General features: G+C 46.0%; 1 protein-coding gene across 7 annotated transcripts in view; it reads right to left on the bottom strand.

Moving 5' to 3' along the window:
* The window catches only part of RPH3A (rabphilin 3A), a 98,370-nt gene that overhangs the window by 7,371 nt on the left and 65,785 nt on the right, over nucleotides 1-25,214 (bottom strand). For all 7 annotated transcript variants that reach the window (XM_067700649.1, XM_067700648.1, XM_067700647.1 and 4 more), the window contains 13 exons: nucleotides 24,160-24,246; nucleotides 21,612-21,777; nucleotides 18,351-18,389; nucleotides 18,099-18,251; nucleotides 16,744-16,830; nucleotides 14,975-15,037; nucleotides 13,681-13,920; nucleotides 11,419-11,498; nucleotides 8,632-8,706; nucleotides 6,961-7,070; nucleotides 2,966-3,092; nucleotides 887-943; nucleotides 33-187 (listed from right to left, as the gene is read on the bottom strand). In XM_067700649.1, coding sequence (XP_067556750.1) covers nucleotides 33-187; nucleotides 887-943; nucleotides 2,966-3,092; nucleotides 6,961-7,070; nucleotides 8,632-8,706; nucleotides 11,419-11,498; nucleotides 13,681-13,920; nucleotides 14,975-15,037; nucleotides 16,744-16,830; nucleotides 18,099-18,251; nucleotides 18,351-18,389; nucleotides 21,612-21,777; nucleotides 24,160-24,246 — 1,439 coding nt within the window. The remainder of the gene's footprint in view (nucleotides 1-32; nucleotides 188-886; nucleotides 944-2,965; nucleotides 3,093-6,960; nucleotides 7,071-8,631; nucleotides 8,707-11,418; nucleotides 11,499-13,680; nucleotides 13,921-14,974; nucleotides 15,038-16,743; nucleotides 16,831-18,098; nucleotides 18,252-18,350; nucleotides 18,390-21,611; nucleotides 21,778-24,159; nucleotides 24,247-25,214) is intronic.

Here is a 25,214-nt window from a genome sequence, read left to right as displayed (position 1 = left end):
GGCCCATTTATAGTCCCCAGACATTGACTCACAGCTTGACGAATGGATCTGAGTAGCCATTGGCGTCCATGGCCGCCAGGTGCACGCAGCGTATGATGCCCACAATGAGGCCTCCCTGCTGTGTGCTGTACATGAGGGACACCAGGATCTTGCCGCGTTCCTCTGTGTCACCAATACGCTCCACCTGCTGCAGTAGGAGAAGAGGGTGTGTGGGCCTAGGAGGGAAGGGGTCTGGGCAACGTGGATGGCGATCATTAAAGAGAGAGTCTGTGGAAAGTAGGAGGAGGTGGGCCAGTGCTAGTGCAATCAGCACTACAGACAGAAGACACCCCAGACTCCAGGGAGGAGCAAATGATGAAAGCCACGGGGCCCAGTCCTAGGCACATGGGGGCCAATGGCTTTACCCTTAGACACGGACTGACCCTGACTCTGATCATAGGCTGAGCTTGACCCTGATTCCAACGTGACTCAGCTCAGACTCCCCCCATCCACCCAGTTTTCTCAAAAGTGCAGTTCTTGGGGCCGAGGGCATGGTTGTGAAGCCAAACTCCAGCCTCTGCCAGACACACAGCTCAGAGAACCTGCCCTACATCCCCATGGAGGGAGCGTGGCATTGCTCGAGTGCAGCAGAACTGCCAGCAGAGCTTCTGCCAAGGTCAAGGGTGTTTCTCGGTTATGAGAGGATGGGGCTTCCCCCACCTTGGGGGCTCCAGGTGTGAAACGCATGCTCCTGGTCTCATGTTCTAATGCCTTGGGCAAGGGCACCTCTCATGGTGAACCAACAGGCAGGTGGTTTGGGGTAAAAGAGTGGGAAAGGGGCCAGGGAGGGAGAGAAAAGGGAGATGCCAGACCCCGACTGTGGCTTCAACACCCACTCAGCGCTCACCTCCTCCTCATAAAGGGCCATGCCTCGGGCTGACCCGGTGGTTCCAGCACGCTTCATCTTGAGGAAGGAGACAGAAAGGAAAAATAACATTGTCAATGGGGCTCATCTCCCTACACAAGAAAAACCAGAAACACCTTCTCCCCTCCACTGGCATCCAGAGCCATGAGGATGGGTTCTCCAAGCTTCTGTGGCCCTCCAGCTTTCCCCCATTCAGCTAAAATGTATATAACATTAACCATTTGAGAGACCATGTTAATGCACAACAGCCTATTGACGTAGGTTGTATTACTATCCCCATTTTACAGATGATGACACTGAGGGTCACAGTGGTTAAACCACTTGCCACAACCAATAAGTGGCAAAGTAGCCCATACACAAGACAGATAAGATTTTGTCTGCTCTGGATGAAGTGGCACAGGGGCCACCAGGTGCTTCTTCCCCCATGGCTCCTAAGGCCTTTTGCAGGATTCTAAGGCTCTGGGGAACACAATGTGAAAAGCACTGGTTAAATCCAACCTCTCCACTTTAGAAATGAGGAAAACTGAAGTCCAGAGGAGAGGGGTCAGAGCTTATGAGGTCCCTGTCCTTAGTGGGGCATAAGAGGGGAGTTGGTGGTGGGAGGTTTAAGAGCAAAGGAGATGATCAGCAGGGTTGTGGGGCCAGTGCGGGCCTGTCCTGCCACCTCTGTGCCTCTGAGGCTGGCTGCGTCCATCACAGTGAGATGGCAGACCCAGGAGCTGACCAACTGGACTCACTGAGTGACGGAAGGATGACAAAGCCTGAAGAGCCAACTGTTACCAGGCAAAGACCCAGAGGAAAGGCTTCATTCCTAGGCACATCTAATGATTTATTGGGAGCCTGGCATTCGGTGTAAATTCTTCCTTGCAATTCTCCCTGTTGTGTCTTCCTTTGTCTGTGCTATAAAATATGGTGCAGCACACAGATAGTCCATCCTCAGGCTGGCCATCTGGTGGGAGGATGCTGCAGGAGTCCCCCTCCCACCCCCCACAGCTTCCCAATGGGGCGCTGGCCCACTGCCCAGGGGGAGCAGGCACGCAGGTCATTGCAAGAAAGCTGGGCTCTGGCTGGTGCCTGAGAACACGGTCCCTGACTTGCGGTATGACCTTGGCAACTCGCTCCTCTTTTTGGGCCCCAGGTGGCTCAGATGTAAAAAAGGGTAGGTTGGATTATGTCTAAAAATACAGATTGCTAGGTCTCACCCTATCTTGCTAAGTCAGAATATCCAGGGAGATCCCCCACAGAATCTATTTTGTAAACTCTGGTTTTAAAATCTCTAGTTGATTCTGAGGTGTAGCCCAATTGGACAACCTCGATTTGGTTCTTGTTCTTTCTCATAAGGTGAGTATCACATCTAACAATAACAGTTTTAATGCTTTACATGTACTTTTACATTAATCCTTAAAAGACCCTATGAGGTTGGTACTATATTATCCCATTTTACAGACAAGAAAACTGAGGCACAGATAGGTTAAGTCATTTGACTCAAGTTATACTATAAGTGGCAGAAACTGGGACTCAATCCCAGTCTGGCTCCAGAGCCTATGCTCTTACGCGCTATGGTATCCTGCCTCCTGTGTATCTCTATGATTCTTTATGACTTCTTGACTGACAGGTGGCTAAGGCAGTATTATTTACTATAATAACAACAGTTAATTTATGAGTGCTTATTAGGTACTAGGTTCTGCCTCCTATGAGGCAGGTGCTGTTGTAACACCCATTTTAGAGACAAGAAAAACTGAGGCCCAGAATAGTTCAGACCCTTGGTGAAGGCCAGGGAGCAGGGAAACGGCAGAGCTGGCTTTGAACCCAGGCAGGCCACTCTGCCACACCACTCTGACCTTCAGAAGTGATGCTAACACAGGGTTGGTAGAAGGCATAGCCAGGATGCAACCCCCATGTTCTGACCTGAAATCTTCACCCTCCCTCCAACAGCTGCCAAAGCCCCTCTCCTGTCTGGCACCCTACAGATCTATCACATCCTTTACAGCCCCAAAAGAAGGCAGCACCCACCTCTCCAACTCTTCTTCCCCATTGAACCCTTGGGGCAAAGGCACTCACCGGGATCACCCGCTCCAGACAGATATTGAAGTTCTTCCTCTGGTTGGGCTTCAATTTTTTGAGCGAGAATCTGGTCTCACCAATAAACTCGTTATGGCCAAATTTGTCCTCATCACAGACAGAGATCCTGCGATTGACATAAAGGATGGAGAAAGAAAGAAGAGCATATATTGAGCTCCTACTATGTACCAAGAGCTCTGATTGATGCTGGCAAGGAACGTGTAATGTGCACAGGAATAATACAACTTCATATTTATTGAGCACTAGGCCAGGTACTTCTAATTTCTTCTTGATCACAGTATAACTTAACAAGCAATAACATACACAAATCTTAAATTTCTAGCTTGTTGGATTTTTGAATTTGCATACACCCATGTAACTACCACTCAGATAGATCAAGATATAGAACACTCCAGCTCCCAGAAGACCCTCATGATCCCTCCTAGTCACTACCTCCCTCAGAGGTAATCACTATCTTGTTCTCTTGGCAAGATTCAGTGTCTTGTTTTTGACTTACATTTAAATAAAATCAGATGTATACCCTTTTACATTTGGTTTCTTTTGTTCAACATTATGTCTGTGAGATTCATCCATGTCTATAGTTATTTGTCCCTTTTTTGGTTGTATAGTATTCTATTGTGTAAATACGTTGTAATAATTTTGCTAATTATGGGCATTTGGTTTTGAGCCATTTCTAGCTGTTATGAATAAAGCTGCAATGGAACATTCATGTTCATGTCTTTTCTATATGCATAGATACATATTTCTGTTAGGTATCTTCCTAGGAGCAGAATTGCTGAGCCATGGACTACACACAAGTTTAACCTCAGTAGAAACTTCTAAACAGTTTTCCAAAGTGATTCCACCAGTTACACTCCCACCAGCAGTTTATGCAGGCTCTGGTTGCTCTTCATTCTAACTTCGATTTTGTCGGTCTTTAATTTTAGCCATTCTGAGTGGGCCATAGTATCTCCTTGTAGTATTAATTTATTAGTATTCCATAAGATGTTGTCGAAAAAACCCAAATGAACTTTTTGGCCAACCCAATGATGATTAATGAAGTTTCCCTGATGATTAATGAAGTTCCCTGATGATTAATTTCCCTGATGATGATTTCCCTGATGATTAATGAAGTTCAGCCCCCTTTACATCTACTTTATGGTCATTTCAGCATCATCTGTTGCAAAGTTAGGCTAGGAACTTAGCTGACTCTTCTCATTTAATTCTTTCTCCCCCCAGACCTCTGAGTTTCCCACTTTGGAGAGGAGACTGGGGCCCAGATATGTTGAATAATTTTTCCCCAGTAAGGGGCAGAACCAGAATTTGAAGCTCCTGATTTCCAGAACACTATATTGTCTTTTGCTATCTACTTTGCACAGCATTGAGTAGACCAGAGGCACAAAAAGGGGCAGGTCATGAGAAAGGTCCCTCAGGAGGCCAAAAGGACCAATCGAGGCATGATAATTCATCCTGACATATACTAAGAGGAAGAAAGGACTTTTCCCCCCATGGGGGACAGACAGGAACTAACAGCACCTTGCTTCTTGGCCATTAACATTTGTTGAACAAGGTTCAAAGTTCTGAAGGGTCAGAACACCCTCCTGCTGAGCCCCACACTGTACACAACTGGAGAAAGAAATTGTCTCCATTCAGCCAGTGGGGGTGTAAACACCACCATCCTTTCTGCAGGACAGTATGTCTCCAAAGACTCACGAATAATCACCATTTTTGACCTAGTAACGCCACTTCTAGGAATTTACCTTGAAGACATAAGTGAAAAAATACGTAACTACAAAGATCTTTACCACAGTTTTGTTTATAGTTGTGAAAAAGCAGAAATAACGTAAGTATTCTATAATGGGGGGACTTCTCAAGAAAATTATGAAGTAATCCTAAAAATGTAACAGTATGCATTGAAAATAATGTTGTAATTGCTCATCAGGGAAATGCAAAACCACAATGCGACACCATTACACAACCGCCAGAGTGGCCAAAATGCAAAAGTGTTGATGAGGATGTGAAGCAACTGGAACTCCCAGACATTGCCGGTAGCAGTGTAAATTGGTGCAATCACTATGGAAAACTGGCAGTTTCTAATAAAGCTAAACATATACATACACCATGGCTCAGCCATTACACTCCCAGATGTATATACAACAGAAATGTGTGCAAGAAATAGCTACTAGAATGTTCCCAGCAGCACTATTTGTAATAGCCCCAAACAGAAAACCAACCAAATGCCAATTAACGGTAGAATGAATAAATAATATCGTGTTATATTCACACAATGGAATACTAAATAGCAATGAGAAAGAACAACCTACAAGTACCCACAACTCGGATGAGTATCACAAATATACTATTAACTGAAAGAAGACAGACATAAAGGAATTATGTGGTATGATTTCATTTGTATAAATACAGAACTAGATGAAATTAATTTTTCCTGTTAGCAGTTAGGGTAGTGAATCCCCTGGGGGAAAAGGTCCTCACTGGAAGGGGGCACAAGGGGAGGGCTTCTGTAGCCTGGGAATGTTCTGTTCTCTTAACCCAGTGTGTTCACTTGGTGAAAATTCATCAATCTGTACACTTTTTCTGTGTGCACTTTTCTAAATGGATGTTATTACATTGCAATAAAAATGTTTATGTTTCCTTAAAATAATATTGTAGCTGATAGGAATGTACTTGAAACAGCCCAGTTTGTATGCCTTGCCAAATTAAAAAGACCCACACCCCATATTCTGTGATCCAGCAAATATCCCTCCTTAGTTTCTGTCCTAAGGAAATACTCATGAACACAAGGAAGCATGAAGAATGCTCATCGCAAATTTGTTTGTAATAGAAAAAAGGTAGAAGCTATCTAAATGTCTGTCCACAGGGAACTGGATAAAGTGGTAAACAGTCACATAAAATTTTAAGACATGCCAACAATACCATATATTGTTTACAGATACATAATTAAGTAGCTGAAGCATAGGACACACTTGGAAATGATACCCATAGAATTCAGGATAGTGTTTCGCCCTGGGGAGGAAAGAAGAGAAAGGGGTGGGGGATGAAGTATACAAAAGGAGCTTCAATTTGCATCTGTAGTGCTTTATTCCTTACAAAAAAGAGCTGAAGCAAATACAACAAATATTAAGATTTTTGAAAGACTGAGTATTGGGTTCATGGGTATTTGTTTTTATTATATTGTATATTTTTCTGTATATTCATAACACTTAATAATAAAACACTAAAAAAATCTGTGATAGACCCATGCTATGGAGTACTCTGAAGCAGTTAAAAATTAGGTAGATCTAAATGTCTTCTCATGGCCACAGCCCCAAGATATATTGTTAAGGAAAAAGACACGTTCCAGATATATTCAACATATTTCTTATATTGTAAACGACAGTGTGTGCGTGTGTATATATATATACACATATATATACAGTGTATGTATGTATATAATGAATATACACACGCTCACAGAAGGAGAAAGGCAACCCAGGCTGAGGGAGGGGACTAACATCTGAAAGCAGCTTTGTTTTCTCAATAATTCTTTACAAGAACAATGTACTCATTTATTACTTATATAATTTAAAATGCATTTTAATACACTGTAGAAGAATATGAAGTGGCGTCAGTATATTGTTAAGTGAAACTGGCTGATTACTTAATAGGATGGTCCATCTTTATAAACACTTTTAAAAACACTCAACTTTATTAAAAAAAAAACTTTCGCACACACACACACACACACACACACACACACAAACACATACACACAAATATAGACACACGCTAAACCCAAATGTCCAGACACCAAGATGTTAACAGTTTCACTTATCTGTATTTTCAAAAGTGTCTATCAGGAATATATATTGCTTTTTAGAAGAAAAAAAGAAACAAAAAACTACTCTGAGATGTTTTAAAGCGCTGCCCCCAGGAACCACGCATGCCTCAGTCTGCCCAGCCTCAGGCCCCTCTCTGCCCACCCTCCCGGCAAGCACCTGAGGGTCTTCCTCTGCATGTCCTCCTCCGTGATGCCATGATAGACCAGAGTCTCATTCCAGATGGGATTTCGGGTGTTCCGCAGGGTTTTTGTACGAAGCTTGTTGGACTAGAACCCAGACAGACATCTGTCTCAGTGGGGAGTCAGCCCTGCAGCTCCATCCCTTGGGCTCATTTGCGATGGGTGGGTGACTTAGGAGTCCACTTCCCTCAGGAGTGTCCAGGGGCTCTGTTGCTCCCAAATACATGTTCTCAGGGAGTGGGGTCATCCTCTAGGGTGCATCACCAACACTGGATACTGGGCCAGCCCTCCCTCCAGGTACTGGGCCCCCTCTTTGAACTCTTTATAAAGATTAGAAAGCAAAGATATTTTTCTTTGAGAAAAAGTATTGTTTCTAGGCCAGGGAAGCAGAAATGAGAGTCTCCCATTCCTAGGCAGTGAAGAAATAATTTCTGGGGATATTGGGATGGTCCCCTCTGTTTCCCCAGATAGCATCCTCCATGCCTGAAATTCCTTAGAGAGGACAAAATTTTTCATTTTACTCTAAGAGAGAAGGTTAGAAACGCACCTGGTAGCCTGGTGCGAAATCTAATTCATTCTAACATGTAAGTGACTGATTGGATTCTTTGGCAAAGCAGGTTTGGATTTAGGAGTGGGCAAAGAAGTGGGTCAAGGAGAAGCAAACGTCGCTGGGGAGTCAGAAGGAGTAGTGGCCAACAAGTTTGGCCATGGCCAGGTGGGACTGTCTTTCCTTGATCCAAACAAAAAAAGAGATAAAGTGTATGTGCCCGTGCGTGTGCGTGTGTGTGTGTCCTTTTTTGTCTTATGGGGCATTTGATACTTGCAGAGATTTTTTTTTTTTTTTTTTGCGGTATGCGGGCCTCTTACCACTGTGGCCTCTCCCGCCACGGAGCACAGGCTCCGGACGCGCAGGCCCAGCGGCCATGGCTCATGGGCCCAGCCGCTCCGTGGCATATGGCATCTTCCCAGACTGGGGCACGAACCCGTGTCCCCTGCATTGGCAGGCGGACTCCCAACCACTGCGCCACCAGGGAAGCCCTTGCAGAGATTTTTGAAAGGCATTTTTCTAAGATCATGTAACCAAGTATATAGGCAGCCTTGTTTTTAGGACATCCATGTCAAATTAACACAACAAAGCAAAAAATAAAGCCCAAGAAGGCACACGTCCATTTCCAGCCATGTGCTCTGAGTGGGTCAATCCAAAGAAAGGAGAATTAATCTCACTTTCCCTCCCAGAAAGGTGGAAGGGATGGGGGTAAATTTTCTCTTAATAATAGAACCTTTTCTCAAGTTATCTGGAAAGAGTTAGTCATTTCTGTTGAGAGATGTTTGGCTGGGGCAAAAAATGGGTGGGGGAGGTGGACCATGGTCAGCACTGGGGAGCCCTGAAGGTGTTTGAGCAGGTCAAGGGCATAATCAGGGTATCTGCTTCTCTCCTGGATCCCAGGTTTCTGAGTTAGAGAAATGAGCAGAGCCCCTGCCTCTTGAAGGAGAATGGCTCTGGCCCATCCCTTACCCCTTGTAAGAACTTTGCCAATCAGGGAAGAGGGGGTTTGGGGAGGGCTATTTTAGGCTCTAAGCTGGGAACCTTGGGTGCTTTCCAGAGCCCATGTGCCCCCCTTGCCAAGAGGCCCAGGCCATATGGTACCTTGCTGGCTCCCGGCAGGAGGTGCAGCTTAACGTAGGGATCGGCCAAGCCATTGGAATCCATGGGCTTCAGTCCCTGTAAGAGAAGAAGGCAGTGGCGTGAGGGCCTGGGGAGGGCTGGGCGCTCAGCTATCACAGGCAATGGGCACAGCTATCACCCCATCCTGTGTGCTTCCCCTTGCAAAGAAAGAGAAGGGAAATGCAGTATCTTGAAATGAGCACTGGAATCCGGCAGACGGGGTTTAAAGCCTGGCCAAGTCACTTACTGGATGTGTGACCTTAGGCAAGTTTCTTAACCTCTCTGAGTCTCATTTTCCTCACCTGTCAAATGGGATGCTTCATGGGCTGGTGAGATTTAAACGTGATCCCATCGGTAAAGTGCTTGGCACAGTACCTGGCACACAGGAAGTGCTCCAACAAGGCTGGATTGTTATTGCTGGGATGGAAGGACATGTCCCAGAATGGGTGGGAGAGGAGGAAAGGCCAGCGAAAGGAGGCCTGAGTTCTGGCCCTGGCCCTTGCACTCACTTCTGAGACCGCAGTTTCTCCATCCGTATGATGGGGATCACAATCTCTGCCTGGCCCCCCTCACAGAGCTGGCTAAAATGGCTAAAATGGCTAAAATGAGTCACTGTGGGGGAGAGCAGTTTGTCCGGGGTAGGAGTTAAGCTGGGCTTGTTAACATGAGCAGTTCCAAAATTCCCGGGGCTCAGATACGCTCTGCCCATCCCCCTAGGCCCTGGCTGAGGCAGGTGTCTTATCTCTGGGCTCCCACTCTCTTCTCTCACAGCACTAATCCCCAATCCCATGTATCGTGCCCTGTGATCTCCGGGGACTTCAGTTTCCTCAGCTGTTCAGTGGGGCTGATCACAGACCCTGCTTCATGGGATTCTTGGAGGGTAAAATGAGATCTCACCTGTGAAGGCTGAACTCTGGCCCTGGCACAAGTTCAGTATGAACAACGTTTGCTACTACTAGGTGGGGAGAGGAGGCCACAAAGTGGGGTGCAAGGAGGAAATCTGGCCGGGTAGCCTAGAAGGTAAGAGCATAGGCTTTTGAGCTGGACAACACTGGTTCAAATCCCAGCTCCACCACTTCCTGGCTGTGTGATTTGGGCAAGTCCCTTAATCTCTCTGTGCCTCAATTTCCCCATCTATAAAATGAGAACGATGATGAAACCTTCCTCATAGGTTTGTTGTGAAGATTAAATGGGAAGAAATAATTTGTAGAAAGCCCCAGAGGGTATACTATACTCAGGAGATGCTATAGTGCTGGGTTCTTGTCCATTTCTCCATGAGGGCACAGTCTATTCTCGCTCATTTTAATATTCCCCAACATTCAGGGTAGTTCCTGGTACAGAGTAGGTACTTAATAAACATGTCTGGAATGTCTGTTTGGATTGGGAGGTTACAAATTGGCAGACGCTGTGTTTTTCAAATTTGAACTTGAACATCTTTGTTTGGGTCCTGCTCACATCAGTTTAGTTTACCAAAGTTACTACCATTCCCTAATGTCTCACATGTTTTTCTCATCTCTTTACCAGCCCAGCCCCTGAGCCGTTGAGTTTTCTGTACCCCTGTCGCAAGGGGGCTGTAATGGTGTGGCTTTCCCCCATTTCTGGAGCTGGAGATGGTTACATCTGGATTCAAATCCAGCTCTATCCCTTACCAGCTGAGTGGCCTCAGGCTTTAACTTTCTAAGCCTCAGTTTTCCCATCTGTACAATGGGGCTAATAATAATCTCTTCCTCAGAGGTTCCTATGAAGATGAAATAAGATAACGTAGGGCCTTACCTCACTGTGCTATTGGAGGGCACGTGTAAATGCATCTAAGTGCCTGCTGAAGAAGTGACCTGGGTACGTTGATCTAGAAGTTGTGTTAAGCATTTCATACATTATTGATCATCCAAACTGGGACATTTTGTGAGTGGAAAGGAGAGTTCTTAATTATTTCATCAAGGCAACAGGCATAGCTGGGGACCATCTGTGCAAACTGGGACACCCCGCCACCTTCCACGTAACACTCACCAACATCCTCATGGAAGAGACTCTATTATTATCCCTGAGGCACAGAGAGGTTAACTTCCCCCAAATCCCACAGCTAGGAGGGGCGGAGCTGGTATTTGAACCCAGGAAGTCTGGTTCCTGAACCTTGCTTGTTATTTTCTATAGACCAGACTTGGGGCAGGGGGAGATCCTGGTCAACTACTTCCTGGGATTAGCATTGGCATCATCCAGCTTTCTTTGCGGGCTGCAGTAAAGTTGGCTCACTGCCCCTGGAGCCTGTAGCATGGAGATGCTCTTCCAATCTGGTTTGCCTCGCCCCCCCTCCCCACCCCAGAAGCCCAGATTACTGTCCTTGTATCTGCAACAATAAGTCCTGACTCAGTCTGTAGCTCCAGCTTGACAGCCCCGTCTATAGAAGGAGCTGTTCAGTGGCATGTCAGCTGTCAAGTTAGGCTGTCACTGCTCCCAGGTGACACCTCTGAGATCCCCTCCAGAGGGTGTGGATGGGGCTGGGCAGATCTTGGCTCTGCCCTTGAAGCTTGGTTTCCTCCACTCCCAGGAGGCAGCTGCAGTTAAGTGAAACCCCTCTGGGACCTTCCCCGGAGGAAGTCCTCCCTGCAAAGGAATTGGCCGTGGCTAATTCCTGCTCTTTCCTCATCACTGTCACTGTCACAGATAGACAAGGCAATGACAGGAGACAGACATGGTCACCCATGCCCTCCCCAAGTCCCCTAGAAATGCCAGAACATCCTAAGTGGTCCCCAGCTTGGCCCCCTTACCCACCTTGGCCTTTATGATGGTGCAGTGCAGGGAGCTGTTGTCCTGGTCGTAGAGAAGGCTGAACTCCAGGGCACCCAGGGTGGCTGAAGAAGACAGAAGCAGGTACCAAGAGGACATTAATTCATTCAACAAACATTTCCTGAGCACTTACCGTGTGCCCAGTCTGGGCTAGCCATTGAGCCTACAGAGGAGAGGAAGACTCAGTCCCTCTGGACTCCCCATCCTGGTAGACCCTCCTCTTCTTTGGAACCCTCAGCACACCTGTGATCAGTTAATCATTTGTGCAATTGCCTACTTAATGACTTCCATCTGCTAGGTTGAGAGTCCCATGAGGGCAAGGCTGTGACTGCCCTGTTCACTGCTATGTCCCCGCTGGGCACAGTGCAGGGCACACAGTTTGTGCTCACTTACTTGCTGAAGGAATAAATGAGTCTCAGCATTTGCTGTTGCCTCTGTCTGGAATGCTCTCTCTCTAGATCCTCACATGGCTAGTGCCTTTTCATTATCCACATCACAGCTTAAATGTCACCTCCTCAGAGAAACCCTCCCTGATTGCTCCATCTAAAGCAGCCACCCTCATGGTCATTCGCCCTATTTTATTTCCTTCACGGTGCTCTGTCTTTATTTGAAATGAACTCATTGGTATGTTTCTCTCCACTAGAATATTAGTCCCATTAGATCAGCCATCTTGTCTGTTATTATTTTTTTTCTTTTTTTGCCATGGTAACCCTAGCACTTAGAATAGTTTGGGGGCACCTCGTAGGTGCTCAATAAATACTTGTCAAATATAGAGATGAGTGAGGGAGGGAGTTGAATACAGAGACAGGCTTGTTATAAATCACTAGGGACAGCTCCTAACAGGGACATACACCGGCTGGGAGGGATCTTCTAGGCTTGGCAGGTCAGCAAAGAGACACTTAAGGCAGATGGAAGGAGCAGTGGCCACTGCTCCAGGCAGAAGGACCAGGATGTGGAAAGCCAGGAAGGTGGGATAGACATGGTGCATTTCCAGGGCAGAAACAGCCCCCAGCCAGCGAGGTGGGGGTAGGCTCCTCAGACTCCTTTCCCCTGAGCCTGCAGACTCATGACCCCTGTGAGAGACAGGACAGCTGATATTCCCTCCAGGTCTGGCCTCTGGCCTGCTGCAGCAATGAGACTGTCAGTCCCTCCACTCACTGGCCATATGAACTTGGACAAGTCCCTGAACCTCTCCGAGCCTCTGTCTCCTTATTTGTGAAATTGGAATAGGAAAAGCAACTATTCCCAGGCTCACTGGGATAATTAAATTGAGCATGTGCATGTAACACAATTAGAAAAGTGCCCGGCACAAAATAAGGGCTCAACAAGTGTTGATTATTATTACCTCAGATGTGCATGTCATATAATAATAATTCCTCACGTGTGTTTCGCACTATATAATAATGATTTCTGGCTTGTGAAGCCTTTTCTCAGCAGGTACCTCAGTTTACGACCCCTCAGCCCTGCATGGGAGGTGGTATTTGCTTTCCCTTTTACAACGAGGGGAGGTGACACGATGGGCCAAAGCCATCCCGCCGATTACAGCCCTTGGTCCATTTCTTCTGAGTGGGTCCAGTCTCCCCATCTGACCAGGAGCTCTTAGAACGTTCCCCCAACCCCACAGCATGCATCAGGTCCAGACACAACCCATCTATGCTTCCCTGCAGCTCACAAAGGCCACCCCAGCTCTCCCCTGCTGCTCCCAGCCCCACCCAGGAGAAGCGCCACTGGTGTGTGTGTGTGTGGCACAGAGCAGGCACTTTATAAATCATTGAATGGATGGATGCAAGAGGAAGTGTCAGGAATTTTAAAGTCATGGTTAAAAAATGACTTTTTAGAAGACACACACCAAAGAGTCTGGGAAACAATTAAAATAGATTTCTATCTATATATACACCTAGGAGTGGAATTGCTGAGTCATATGATAGTTCTATGGAACCACCAAATAGAACTTTGTGAATATAGTTGAATTGCACTCTTAAAAAATTATGTAAATGGTTAACGTTGATGTCATGTGTCTTTTACAACAGTGAAAAAATAGATGCGCTTATACTTTAGAAAGCTGATGTCATTTTGTGAATTTAGTAACACGAATTTGTATTTTTATAACTTGGTAAATATGTTTATTAGGTTTGGCATATTGGGGGGCTGGGGATGTACAGAGCTGTCCCCAGAGCCATTCCTATTTCCCTGGGGGCGACCGCTGAAGTGACTTTTCCAGCCACCCCTCCGTTACGCGTCACCTACTTGCTTCATCTGAATCATAGCTGTTGGCTTCCTCCTCCTCCTCCTCCTCCGCTGGGCGTGGGGGCTGGTGGGCTGGGACCACGGCCGGCTGGGGAGCAGCAGCAGACGCTTGGGAATAGGGTGGGTGGCCCGCTCGGTCCTCCCTGGCTCCAACTGCCGAATAGCCCCCAACTCCCCCCACTCTCTCCTCTCGCGGTGGGGCGGTGGCCCCTGTACAGGCGGGGTCACTCAGAGCCACCTCTGCAGGGGAGATGGGGAGAGGGTGGGAAAGAGGCAGCTGAGTCCCTGTGTCATAACGACAGCAGTGACAAATGCTGCAGCATTACCACGAGTGATGGGCACCTACTGTGTACCAGGTGCTTGGCGAGCTTTGTGCCAGAATCACCCACTGCCCTGCAATGGGGGACTGCCACTTCCAGTGGACAGGGGGGCCACATCATGCCGTTCACCGGTTCTCAGAATGTTGCCTTTGTCAAAGCCACCCAAGGAAGGCTTGCAAAAATGCAGGTTCCCAGGCTCCATCTAGAATCTGCAGGCCCTGTGGTGGGGCCTTGGAATCTATGTTTTATAACAAGTTCCATGAGCAAAACAGACCTCACTGAGAGCCCTCACTGGTATGGGCTCTGAAGCCAGACAGCCTGGATTTGAATCTCAGCTGGAGCAAGATTACTTATCTCTGGGCCTCAGTTTTCTCACCTGTAAGATGGGAATTTTAAGACCTGAAGGTGCTCAAATAGTATTAGCTATCATTTAAAAAATTTTCTAGTATGTGCACAGCACTTAGCACACTAGCTGGTGCATTAGAAAGCAATGAATCTGTTGTAGTGATTGGTGCTGCTGCATATATATCATGTGTAATAATCACTGTCACTCGGTGTGGTCTTCATACATTGCAGGCCACGTGCTAAGGTGTTCCATGTATTGGTTTTACTTAATCCTCCCAGCACCTCTGTGAGGTAGGTCCTTGGATTATTCTCCTTTTAGAGATAAGGAAACTGAGGCTCTGGGAAGTTAAGTGACTTGCCCAGGGTCACAGAGCTGGGAAGTAAAGAAGCAGTGATTTGAATGCAGGCAGCTTATACTCTTAATCACTGTATGTATTGTCATTTTCTATCTATCTAATCTTAGTACAGACTCTCTAGAGTTTTAGAATTAGGGAATTCCCTTAGAGCTCATCAGATAGGTCTCAGGATGCAGAATGGGCCAATGTCTGGCAGCCCCTGCTCTCTCTCTCTCTCTCAGTCAGTGGAAGAGGTGGTCACCTGCGCAGGCACAGAAAGAGGCGAACACTTGCCTGGTCTCTGATCTGAAAAGCGTCCTGCTGGCCCGGGACTGGGTCTGCTGCCTCCTGGGGGTCCTGAGTGGGACAAAGAGAGAAAGAAGTTTGGAATAGAGAAGGCGGCATCATTTGGGTATTTGCCCTGAGGACCCCTCGTTTTACAGGTGTGGACACAGGCCCAGGGGCAGCAGGTGATGTGCAGAGGTACCCAGGGTTGCAGGAACAGTCCCATTGGGGGATTCTGGTGTTGGAAAGCCCTGGCTTCAAGCCCAAATCCTTCCATTCTGGGCCTCAGCTTCCTCCTCTGTGAAGTGGGGATGAGCAGGTATTACCTGCTCTTCATGTTTTGTTGGCTGTTATGAGGTCGACAAACAAATGGAGCAAGAATCGCTTGCAAGGTAACGGGCAAGTCCAGGCTTTGAGTCCACCATTATTACGGGGTCATTACTGGTCCAGAGGATTCTATATAACTACATTTCCGAAGCTTGGGATGTGGGGGAGAGCCACAGGGATGGGGCATGAAATAACGTCCAATGACAGAGTGAGAAAGTCATTCTGGGTTCCCATTGCCTTTCCATACTGATCCCGTCATGGGAAAAGTCTCATCTAGGTGCTACTTTAACACTTCTCTAACCTTTGTAAATGTCCCTTTTGAGCAAAAGAGGACAGGCCTCAGGCTCCGAACCTTCAGCAGGCCAGAGTACTGAGAATGTCATTGCACCTGCAATGTATTTTCAGCACATTAATTTTTATAACAGCCCCCCACAATAGGTTGAATGGTGTTCTCCAAAAAAATGTTCAAGTCCTAACCCCCAGTCCCTGTGAATGTGAATATTTGATCATCTTTGCAGGTGATCAAGTTAAGATGATGTCATTAGGGTGAGCCCTAATCCAATATGACTATGCCCTTATAAAGAGGGGAAATTTGGACACACAGGGATCCATGCATAGAAGGAAGATGATGTGAAGACACATCCACAAGCCAAGGAATGCCCGAGGCCCCTAGAAGCAAGAGGAGAGGCTGGGACAGGAAGGAAGGAACCAACCCTGGCTACACCTTGATTTTGGACTTCTGGCTTCTAGAACTGTGGGACAATACATTTCTGTTATTTTAAGCCACCCAGTTTGTGATATTTGTTATGGCTGCCCTAGCAAACTAATATACTCTCTTTTTCTGGTATGGAATACTGGTTTCCCACTTATGCCATTATTATAGGTTTCTTTTAAAATAACAGATTTTAACTGCACCAATTAGGAATTATTTCCATTGTTTTACACAAGCCATATATGTTCAGATTTTCTCATATTACTAATCTCTTTGCCCACCATTTCTTCCTGAATCTCACATATCTGTCTGAGAACCTTTGCCTTTTCCTTAAAGTCTGAAGTCCTTAAAATTTCCTTGAAAGAGTTTATGATAACTTCTCTCAATTATGTTCTTAAAGGAGGTCAATTTGAAGAAAACATTAAGGAAATAAGAGGGCAGATCATAGGTGCATGTGGTAAAAATTGTGAAATTGGAGTGATGACGTCAGAAGGTGGGAAACAGTGAGGGATGAAGTACTGTCACTTCTTGCATTTAGGTAGATATGATGCTACCCTTCCTCCCACCCCCACCAGCTTCCCAGCCTAGAGTATTATTCATTCTAAAGGTCTTCGAAGAGTTTAGGGTTTGGTGGTGGCTGCAGCTTTGCAGAAAGCCCAGCGGGTTCTGCAAGCAAGGGTGGGAGGTATTGGGGTCACAGCTGAGTGACAGCCTGGGCGGGTGGGTGAGTGGCACGTACCTGGCTGCCCAGGCTGGGGGGGCGCTGGACTCTGTATCAAAGCCGGGGTGGGTCTAGAGGCCTGCACTGAGTTGGCCCGTCTCAAACCTGCAGGGGAAAGGAAAGAGCCTGTCATATCGCACACACACACACTCACACACAGTCAAAGCAGGAAGAAGCCTGGGACCAGTCAGCCGGCATGAGGCATGGTCCTCTGGGTGTGAACTGGATGCAGCCCCCTGACACTTCCAGCTCTTTCAGACCCTCTTCTCCTCCCCTCCGTGTGTTCTCTCTTTCCAATACTCAGATGCCCCTGGGCAACTCACTGCAACAACATGGATGTTGAAAAGCTCAGGTTCTGTGACGTTGCTTCCGACATCTGTGACCTTGCACAAATGACCTATCCTCTTTGGGCCTCAGTCTCCTCATCCATCAAATGGGGATAACAGTACTTACCTCATAAGGTTGTGGTGGAGACACAATAATACAATACATGTAAAATGCTCAGAACAGTGCCTGGCATGTAGTAGACACTCAACATCTGGCAGATGTTGATATTACTTTATAATTATTGAAAGACTGTTCTTATCTTCGGATGGACCTAGCTTTGCATCCCAGATTTTTCTTTTATAAGCTGTGTGTCTTTGGGTTGGTCACTTACCCTCTCTGAACTGCAGATGCTTCATGGAGGCAACAACTCTACCCACTTGATTAACATTTTTATAAGAACTTATTTCATCTCTACACCCTTTGAGGTGAGTGCTTTATTAGCTCCATTTTACAAACGGGGAAACTGTGGCACAGAGGGGTTAAGGAGCTCACCTAACGTCTCTTGGCTGGTTAGTAGCCGAGCCAGGGTTTGAACTCAGGCATTTGGTCTCCAGAGTCTACCTGAGACTATTAGATGCTACTGCCTCCTGCAGAGCAGCTGGGGGATCAAATGGGGATGATATACACAGCAGTTCCTGGTACTGAGAAAGTATGACATTCCTAGAAGAATACGCTGTCTTCTCTCACCTCACTGGGCTAGATCCCACCTTTCCTGAATCCAAATATTTTTCACTGGAGAGATGCTTGAATGATCATGACAGAAAGTGCTTTGCCACCTCTGGCTGGGGCTTACAAATTCTTGTCCCAGGGTCCTGCATTAGCACTTCCATTTGCTTGTTCATTTGGGTCCTTGTTCATCCATCCATCCATCCATCCATCCATCCATCCACTCACTCACTCACTCATTCACTCACTCACTCATTCAACAAGTGTTCATTGAATGCCTACCGAGCGCCAATGAATAAATGAAAAAAACCACTGTTCTCCCCATTCCTTTTGATTCTCCTCATCCAGGAAGCCTGTCTGGATTTGCCCATCTCTCTCACCTACTGAGCCCCGGCTGGGGTCACCAGCAGCTCCGCTGTGGCTCTGGTCCCAGCTCTCTGAGTCCCGGCTAGATGAGCTCATTCGTGCCTCGGAGGCCCTGCGCACAGGAGGCCCATAGCTTCCTTGCCCAGGAGCAGAGGCCAGGTCAGGGCCTGAAAGGAAAAGCATGAATTGAAGGGAGAAAAGGCAATGGAGGAATGGGGAAAAGGACTCCTGTCTCAAAAGCAGAAGACAGAGTCGGCAGAACCCACCTGTCTTCTGACCTGGGCCCCTCCTGTCATCAGAGTCACCTGGAGAGAGAGAAAACTGATGAGAAGTATGTATTGGGTTGGCCAAAATGTTCACCTGGGTTTTTCTGTAACATCCTATGGAAAAACCCAAATGAACTATTTGGCAAATCCCCAATATTTGATGTCTTCTGGAGAGCTGACACTTAAGGAGCTCACAAAAGGGCCCATCCACCATTCCCAAGAACTTCAAAAAAAAAATTAAAACTTTCTTTTCCCAACTTCCCCTTTGATATAGAGCCTATCTACAAATTTCACATTATTTCCATTGCAAACAAATTGGGATCATGGGCTACGTACTGTTTCTAGAATGTGCTTTGTTCACTTAATTTGAATTTCCCAGAACTCACCAAGCATCCTCCAACCTCAAACCCTTTGCACACGGTATTTCCGAAGATTCTATGAGCCCTCTTTATCACCTTGGTCAGGTTTCTCCCCAGATATCATCTCTCAGACAGCCCTTCTCTGGCCATTCTGTCCAACATGAAGCCTCTATCCCCTCTACCTGTTTCATTTTTCTTCCTGGCACTTATCACTACCTGATATTATGTTGTATTTGCATTTGCTGTTTGTTGAGCATCTGTTTCCCCCACTAGAATTTTAATTGCATGAGAGCATGGATCTTATCTGTTCCATTCACTGATTCCCTGGGGCATAGAACAGAGCCTGGAACTCACTAGGTGTTCCGTAACTGTTCATTAAGAGAATATTGAAAGCTCATATCATGGGTATAATTCCAAATCTACAATATACATTTACATCATTCAATTTTTAAAAAATATTTATTTACTTTATTTATTTTCTTTATTATTTTTTTTTGGCTGCATCAGGTCTTAGTTGCAGTACACGGGATCTTTCGTTGCAGCACGCGGGCTTCTCTCTAGTTGCGACATGTTTTCTCTCTCTAGTTGTGGCGCGCAGTCTCCAGGGCACATGGGCTCTGTAGTTTGCGGCACACGGGTTCTCTCGTTGAGGCACACAGGCTCAGTAGTTGTGGTGCACAGGCTTAGTTGCCCCATGGCATGTGGGATCTTAGTTCCCCTACTGGGGATCGAACCTGCGTTCCCTGCATTGGAAGGCGGATTCTTTACCACTGGACCACTAGGGAAGTCCCTATAGCATTCAATTTTAAAAGATGCTTAATACACCATGGTGTGGATATACCATAATCTATTCAACAATTACCGCGTTAATGAACGCTTAGTTTTTTTCAGTATTTTTGCTACCATAAACAACGATGCAATAAATACGATTATACATATGTCTTTTACATGGGTACTTTTCTTGCTGTTAAATATATTCCCAGAGGGGGACTGTTGGATCAAATAGTATATACACTTCAAATTTTAATAACCTCTGCCATATTACTTTTGAAGAGGCTGGGGGTGACTTATAGTCTTACCAACAGTTTATACCATCATTTCTCCACATATTCACCAGCACTAGATGTTATTGCCAACAATTGTTTAGGAGTTGCTATGCAATGCAGGTGATGTTACTTCTTTCCAATGAGGTGAATATTTTCAGAGTCATTTGTTTTGACTAGAGTTTATATAATAAGCTAATTCATACCATTTATGTGTGTAAGTGTACGTGTCTGTGTATAGGTGATTAATATTATGTACTATTGGCCAACATTTACTAAGTACTGCACTCTGCAAAGTACTGTACATGTACAGGCATACCTTGGAGATATTGTAGGTTCAGTTCCAAACCACTGCCATAAAGCGAATATCACAAAAAAAGTGAGTCACGTGAATTTTTTCCCACTGCATATAAAAGTTATGTTTACCCTATACTGTAGTCTATTAAGTGTGAAACAGCATTATGTCTTAAAAATGCACATACCTTAATTTAAAATATTTTATTGTGAAAAAAAAGCCAAAACAATTACAATAGTAACATTGAAGATCACCGATCACAGATCACCATAACAAATATAATAATAATGAAAAAGTTTGAAATACTGTGAGAATTACCAAAATGTGACACAGAGAGACAAAGTGAGCAGGAAAAATGGCACCGACAGATTTGCTTGATGCAGGGTTGCCACAAACCTTCAGTTTATAAAAAATTGCAGTGACTATGAAGTGCAATAAAGCAAAGTGTAATAAAATGAGGTATGCCTGTAGCATCTCATTTAATCTTCAAAATAACCCAGTGAGTTATTAATCTCATTTTATAGATGAGGAAAGAGTTTTAGAGAGGTTAGGTCACTCATCCAAGCTCACATGACTTGTAAGTGGCAGAGCTGGAATTCAAACTCAGGTCTTCCTGGGCTCCCATGTTCAAGATCTTGACAGTAAAGCTATGCAGTCTTCTCAGCCTAGAGGGAGTAATGTTTAACCAGGAAGAAAGATGTTCTAGAGGTGGAAACGTGGGGCTTCTCAGGGATGCAGTATAGGTTGACAATTTGATGAGTCTCTGCAAGGAGCAGAAATTGCTGATGGCTTGCCAGGATGAAAGTATTTGTTGAGTGCCTTTTGACTGCCAGACACTGTAGCGGGCACCTTGAGAAGTTATAGTTGGACACTTCGATTTTTGAGACCTTCAACTATAACCTTCCTTTTAGAAGCACTGACTGCGCTCAACTCTAGAATTGTCATTCAGACCAGATTTTATCACTTAGCTAATTGAAAGTATTGCAAGGGCTTTATCTGGTCAGTCTTAGTGGCCTTAATATATTAAAATGTGTTTTCATTGGGGTCATATTTTTTCTTTTTATTGCTTTGTCTCTCCCTTTTTTACCATCATTTTAATAATTAATAATAATACTTAGATAATAGTGGTAATGTCCAGAGTAGTGGTAATTTTCTTTTACTAATTTCCTTGCTATTCATCTTTCATTTTTAATCAGGAGCAAAGAAGGCCTTCTCAGCAAGCCCCCTTTCCCCCGCCCCCCAGACTCCAGCGTGTATTTTGATGTTGGGAGTCTTTCTCAGTTCCTAATTTTGATTTCCACCTGTTATACCTCTCAATACTCCATCAGGGATGACAACAAAGTCTTTTGGCAGCCTGGCATTGCTGGAGAGTTCCCTGAACTATCTTTTTGATAAAGGTTTGTGATGAGCTGTGAAGGAGACACAGGGGACCTAGACCCAAGCCCAGAGGCTGGCTGTCCACCAACTGGGTAGAAACACAAACATGATGTCAGGGCACCCTTCAGGTAGACCAGTTAGCCAAGACCCGTCCTTGGTTCTGAAAGGAGAAGCTGTATTTTCCTACCTCGAGTTGGAGCCCGGGCAGGGTGTTTGGGCTCAGGGGTGGGCTGCTCAGGGGCAGCGGGCTCACTGGCTGGCTGCTGGGGCTTGGTCTTCTTTATGGGCATAGGCTGTGGGAGGACCTGTTTGGGGAAGCCCTTGAAGAACCATGCTCCAGAGCGCTTCCACACCTGGGGGAGGAGAGGTAGAACATGAAGACACGACAGCCAAGCCCTATCGCTCCTGCCTTCACGAGAGCCAATTTTTCACTTTTCTCCCTGCTCACAGAGCACTGACACAATAGGCAGTGCATTTTCTCACCAGTACACAGCTTTCACAAATCTTATTTGATTCACACAATATCCCTGAACACTCAATAGAGAATAACCAATCTCTTGATGGAAACAGTTGAATATCAGAAAGGTTATGAACAGGTATAAGGTTACACAGCCAGAGAGTGGACTGACACCAAGTCTCCCACCTCTTAAATGTGCTGTGCTCCCTACTACACTGGCTGCTGTAAAGACGATGATCCACGTACATCCTCCCCAAGACCTCTGGCCTTTTCCCTGCCTTGTGGATTAGCGTTCCACCAGGGGCAGTGTGTTGGACATCTTCTGTTGCCCCTTCAGATTGGTTTTACATGTTTTTTCACCCTGCTCTGTGCCCCAGGAAGCTGACCAGTAAGGACTACAGTAACTGGAATTTCTTGATCTCTACCTTCCAGGTGGATCTGGTCAAGGAGAGCATCAGTGGGGGATCGGCGGAAAGAAGATAGTGAGGTCAGGGTACTGAGTCCCTTGGCTCCCTCCTTGCTAGGCAGGCAGTGGCTACATTCCTGCTGGTTGATACCCAGTGTCCAGTCTGGTAACTGCTCCCTCCTCCACTCCTTCAGTCTCAGGAGTGGTATCAGCAACCCTGCTATTGCTGGTGCTGCGAGCTTCACCACGCCTCGCTGATCTTCCTTATCCAAGCCCAGACCCTTGCAAACAGCACCTTTATCAAAGCTTCCTTGATAATCCTGATGGACTGTGCCATCTGTTCTCCCAGGACCCTGACTGATATTGAGGGAAATATGGTCCTTGCAACAGTCTCCAAGGCAGGAATCTGCAGCAGAAGATGAGTGATGAAGAAATTGGGAAAAGGCGAAGGGAGTTAATTGGGACAAAGTGGGTAATAAAAAGCAAGCCTAGGTAAGAGAAAGATTCCATGAGAGAAAAAAACAGAGATAGAGTGAAGACAGTGCAGAGAAAGAAGTGTGAAGGGTGAGAGGCAAAGAGAGAAAGAAGAAAAGGCAGAGGAGATAAGGATGAAAGGGAAAAAAGAGCTCTGAGGAGGAGAGTACAGACGGCCCTCGACTTACAATGGTTTTCTTATGATATTTTTGAATTTACAGTGTTGCAAAATCGATATGCATTCAATAAAAACCGTACTTCAAATTTTGATTTTTTTTTTTTTTTTTTTTGCCACACCATGCAGTATGCAGGATCTTAGTTCCCTGACCAGGGATCGAACCCACACCCCCTGCAGTGGAAGCTCGGAGTCTTAACCACTGGACTGCCATGGAAGTCCTTTTCGAATTTTGAATTTTGATCTTTTCCTGGGCTAGCAATACTCGATCGGATACTGTCTCGTGATGTTGACCAGGGGCAGGGAGCCACAGCTCCCAGTCAGCCACACGATCACGATGGGAAACAGCTGTACACTGACGATGATTCTGTACCCATGCAGCTATTCTTTTTGTGTGTGTGTGTGGTATGCGGGCCTCTCACTGTTGTGGCGTCTCCCGTTGCAGAGCACAGGCTCCGGACGCGCAGACTCAGCGGCCATGGCTCACCGGCCCAGCCGCTGCGCGGCATGTCGGATCTTCCCAGACCGGGGCACCAAACCCGTGTCCCCTGCATCGGCAGGCAGACTCTCAACCACTGCGCCACCAGCGAAGCCCCTCTTTTTTTTTTTAACCTTCAGTACAGTATTCAATAAATTACAGGAGATACTCAACACTTATTATAAAATGGGCTTTGTCTTAGATGATTTTGCCCAGCTGTCGGCTAATGTAAATGCCCTGGGCATATTTAAGGTAGGCTAGGCTATGACGTTCACTAGATTAGGTGTATTAAATGCATTTTCCACGTAACGATGGGTTTATCGGGACGCAACTCCATTGTAAGTTGAGGAAGATCTGTACAGGGAAAGAAAAGAAAATGAGGGAAAGTGTGAGACAAGAAGTGAAGTAGAGGGAAAGAGAAGGTGGCAGTAGGGGAAGACCCAGAAGATGAGAAATGGGGAGTAGGGAATAATGGATGTCAGAGGGCAATGAATAAAAGAGCAGGGAGGGAGAGAAGGAAAAGTCACAGAAGCGAGAGGTGAGAAAAGAAATTCATTCAAATACTGTGTCCTGCCAGTGTTCACAGCTGAGCTGGTTCCTTTTATACCAATCCCTTAAGACATGTGCCTGAGCAGGTTCCCCAGCCCCCCAACTGCCACCTTACTCCCCTAGTTATAGCAAGGAAGGGGGAACCGTACAAAGGAGGGAGGATGCTCCAGGAGCTGAATGGGACCAATCCACTCACCTCTCTCTGCTCGATGCAGATTTTGCAGAGCCACACAGGGTGTGGGCGGCTGTTGAAGGTCTCCACCCCACACTTGGTGCAGACATTCTGGGGACAAAACATAGCCCAGTGCACACTCAGATATGCCAGGCTTGGAGCTGCCGGTGATCAGGAGAAGTGGCTGGCAATGGTGGCAATGAAGCCCTATTCTCCCTTGATGGACATAAAGCAACAGAACTCTCCTTTCCTCACGTCCCTTCCATGACCAAGGCCAGTTAGAATAAAGTTCCAATCTGAGTCTTGATTTTTGATAACAAGAACTGGAGTCATTCCCAAGCACGGGATGAAGGGATTCTCCAAGAGTCCCTGTGGGGTTGGAGTTTTCAACATCCATACAAGGGAGATCACTGACATGATTTTTTAATCATGAGAGACTGTATATCCATTTTATTACTTTATTTCTTCTTTCTTTCCCAAATGAATCTGAGACACCCTAGACTATGACTACAGGTTCAACTCCTTATGGAGAAAGACGTTATCTGAGTAAATGCCATGACTATATGATGGAACATTATAATTTTGGCTGAGTTTTCTGGAAGTCAAAACAAATAGGTCACAAAATTCTCACTATCTAGTCAACTACAGAAGGCAAGTTTTTTGGAGTAGATAACCTTTCCCCAATATTCCATTCTAAATGCTAAATGGGACCCCAAGTAGGAGATGCCAAGTGACATTATGGATATCTCCAGCTGGGTCACTCCCCTGAATTCCTTTCCTGGGAATCAGACAGACCCAAGGACAGTTGTATTTCTGTCCTGGAATTGTCAAGTTCAAACAGCTTGAGGAGAGGGTGCAGGGTGGAGAGAGCACAGGGAGACTCCCCTTCAAGAGTGAATGCTTAAGACGACCAAAGTCTAACTTGGCCTAACTTGGCTAGAGAGGGGCTTTCTAAGTGGCTTGAACTGTACCCCAGGGTAGAGAATGCTGGGTAGGGCTTCCATGTACACGTGTCTTCCATGTAGACACAAGCCCAGCATGCTTTTTTTTTTTGGCCACACTGTGCAGCATGCGGGATC

The sequence above is a fragment of the Pseudorca crassidens genome, chromosome 12 (genome assembly GCF_039906515.1).
Source record: "Pseudorca crassidens isolate mPseCra1 chromosome 12, mPseCra1.hap1, whole genome shotgun sequence".
NCBI classification, from domain to species: domain Eukaryota; kingdom Metazoa; phylum Chordata; class Mammalia; order Artiodactyla; family Delphinidae; genus Pseudorca; species Pseudorca crassidens.
The sequence above is the reverse complement of the archived record's forward strand: the minus strand, read 5'-3'. Positions and strand labels throughout refer to the sequence as shown.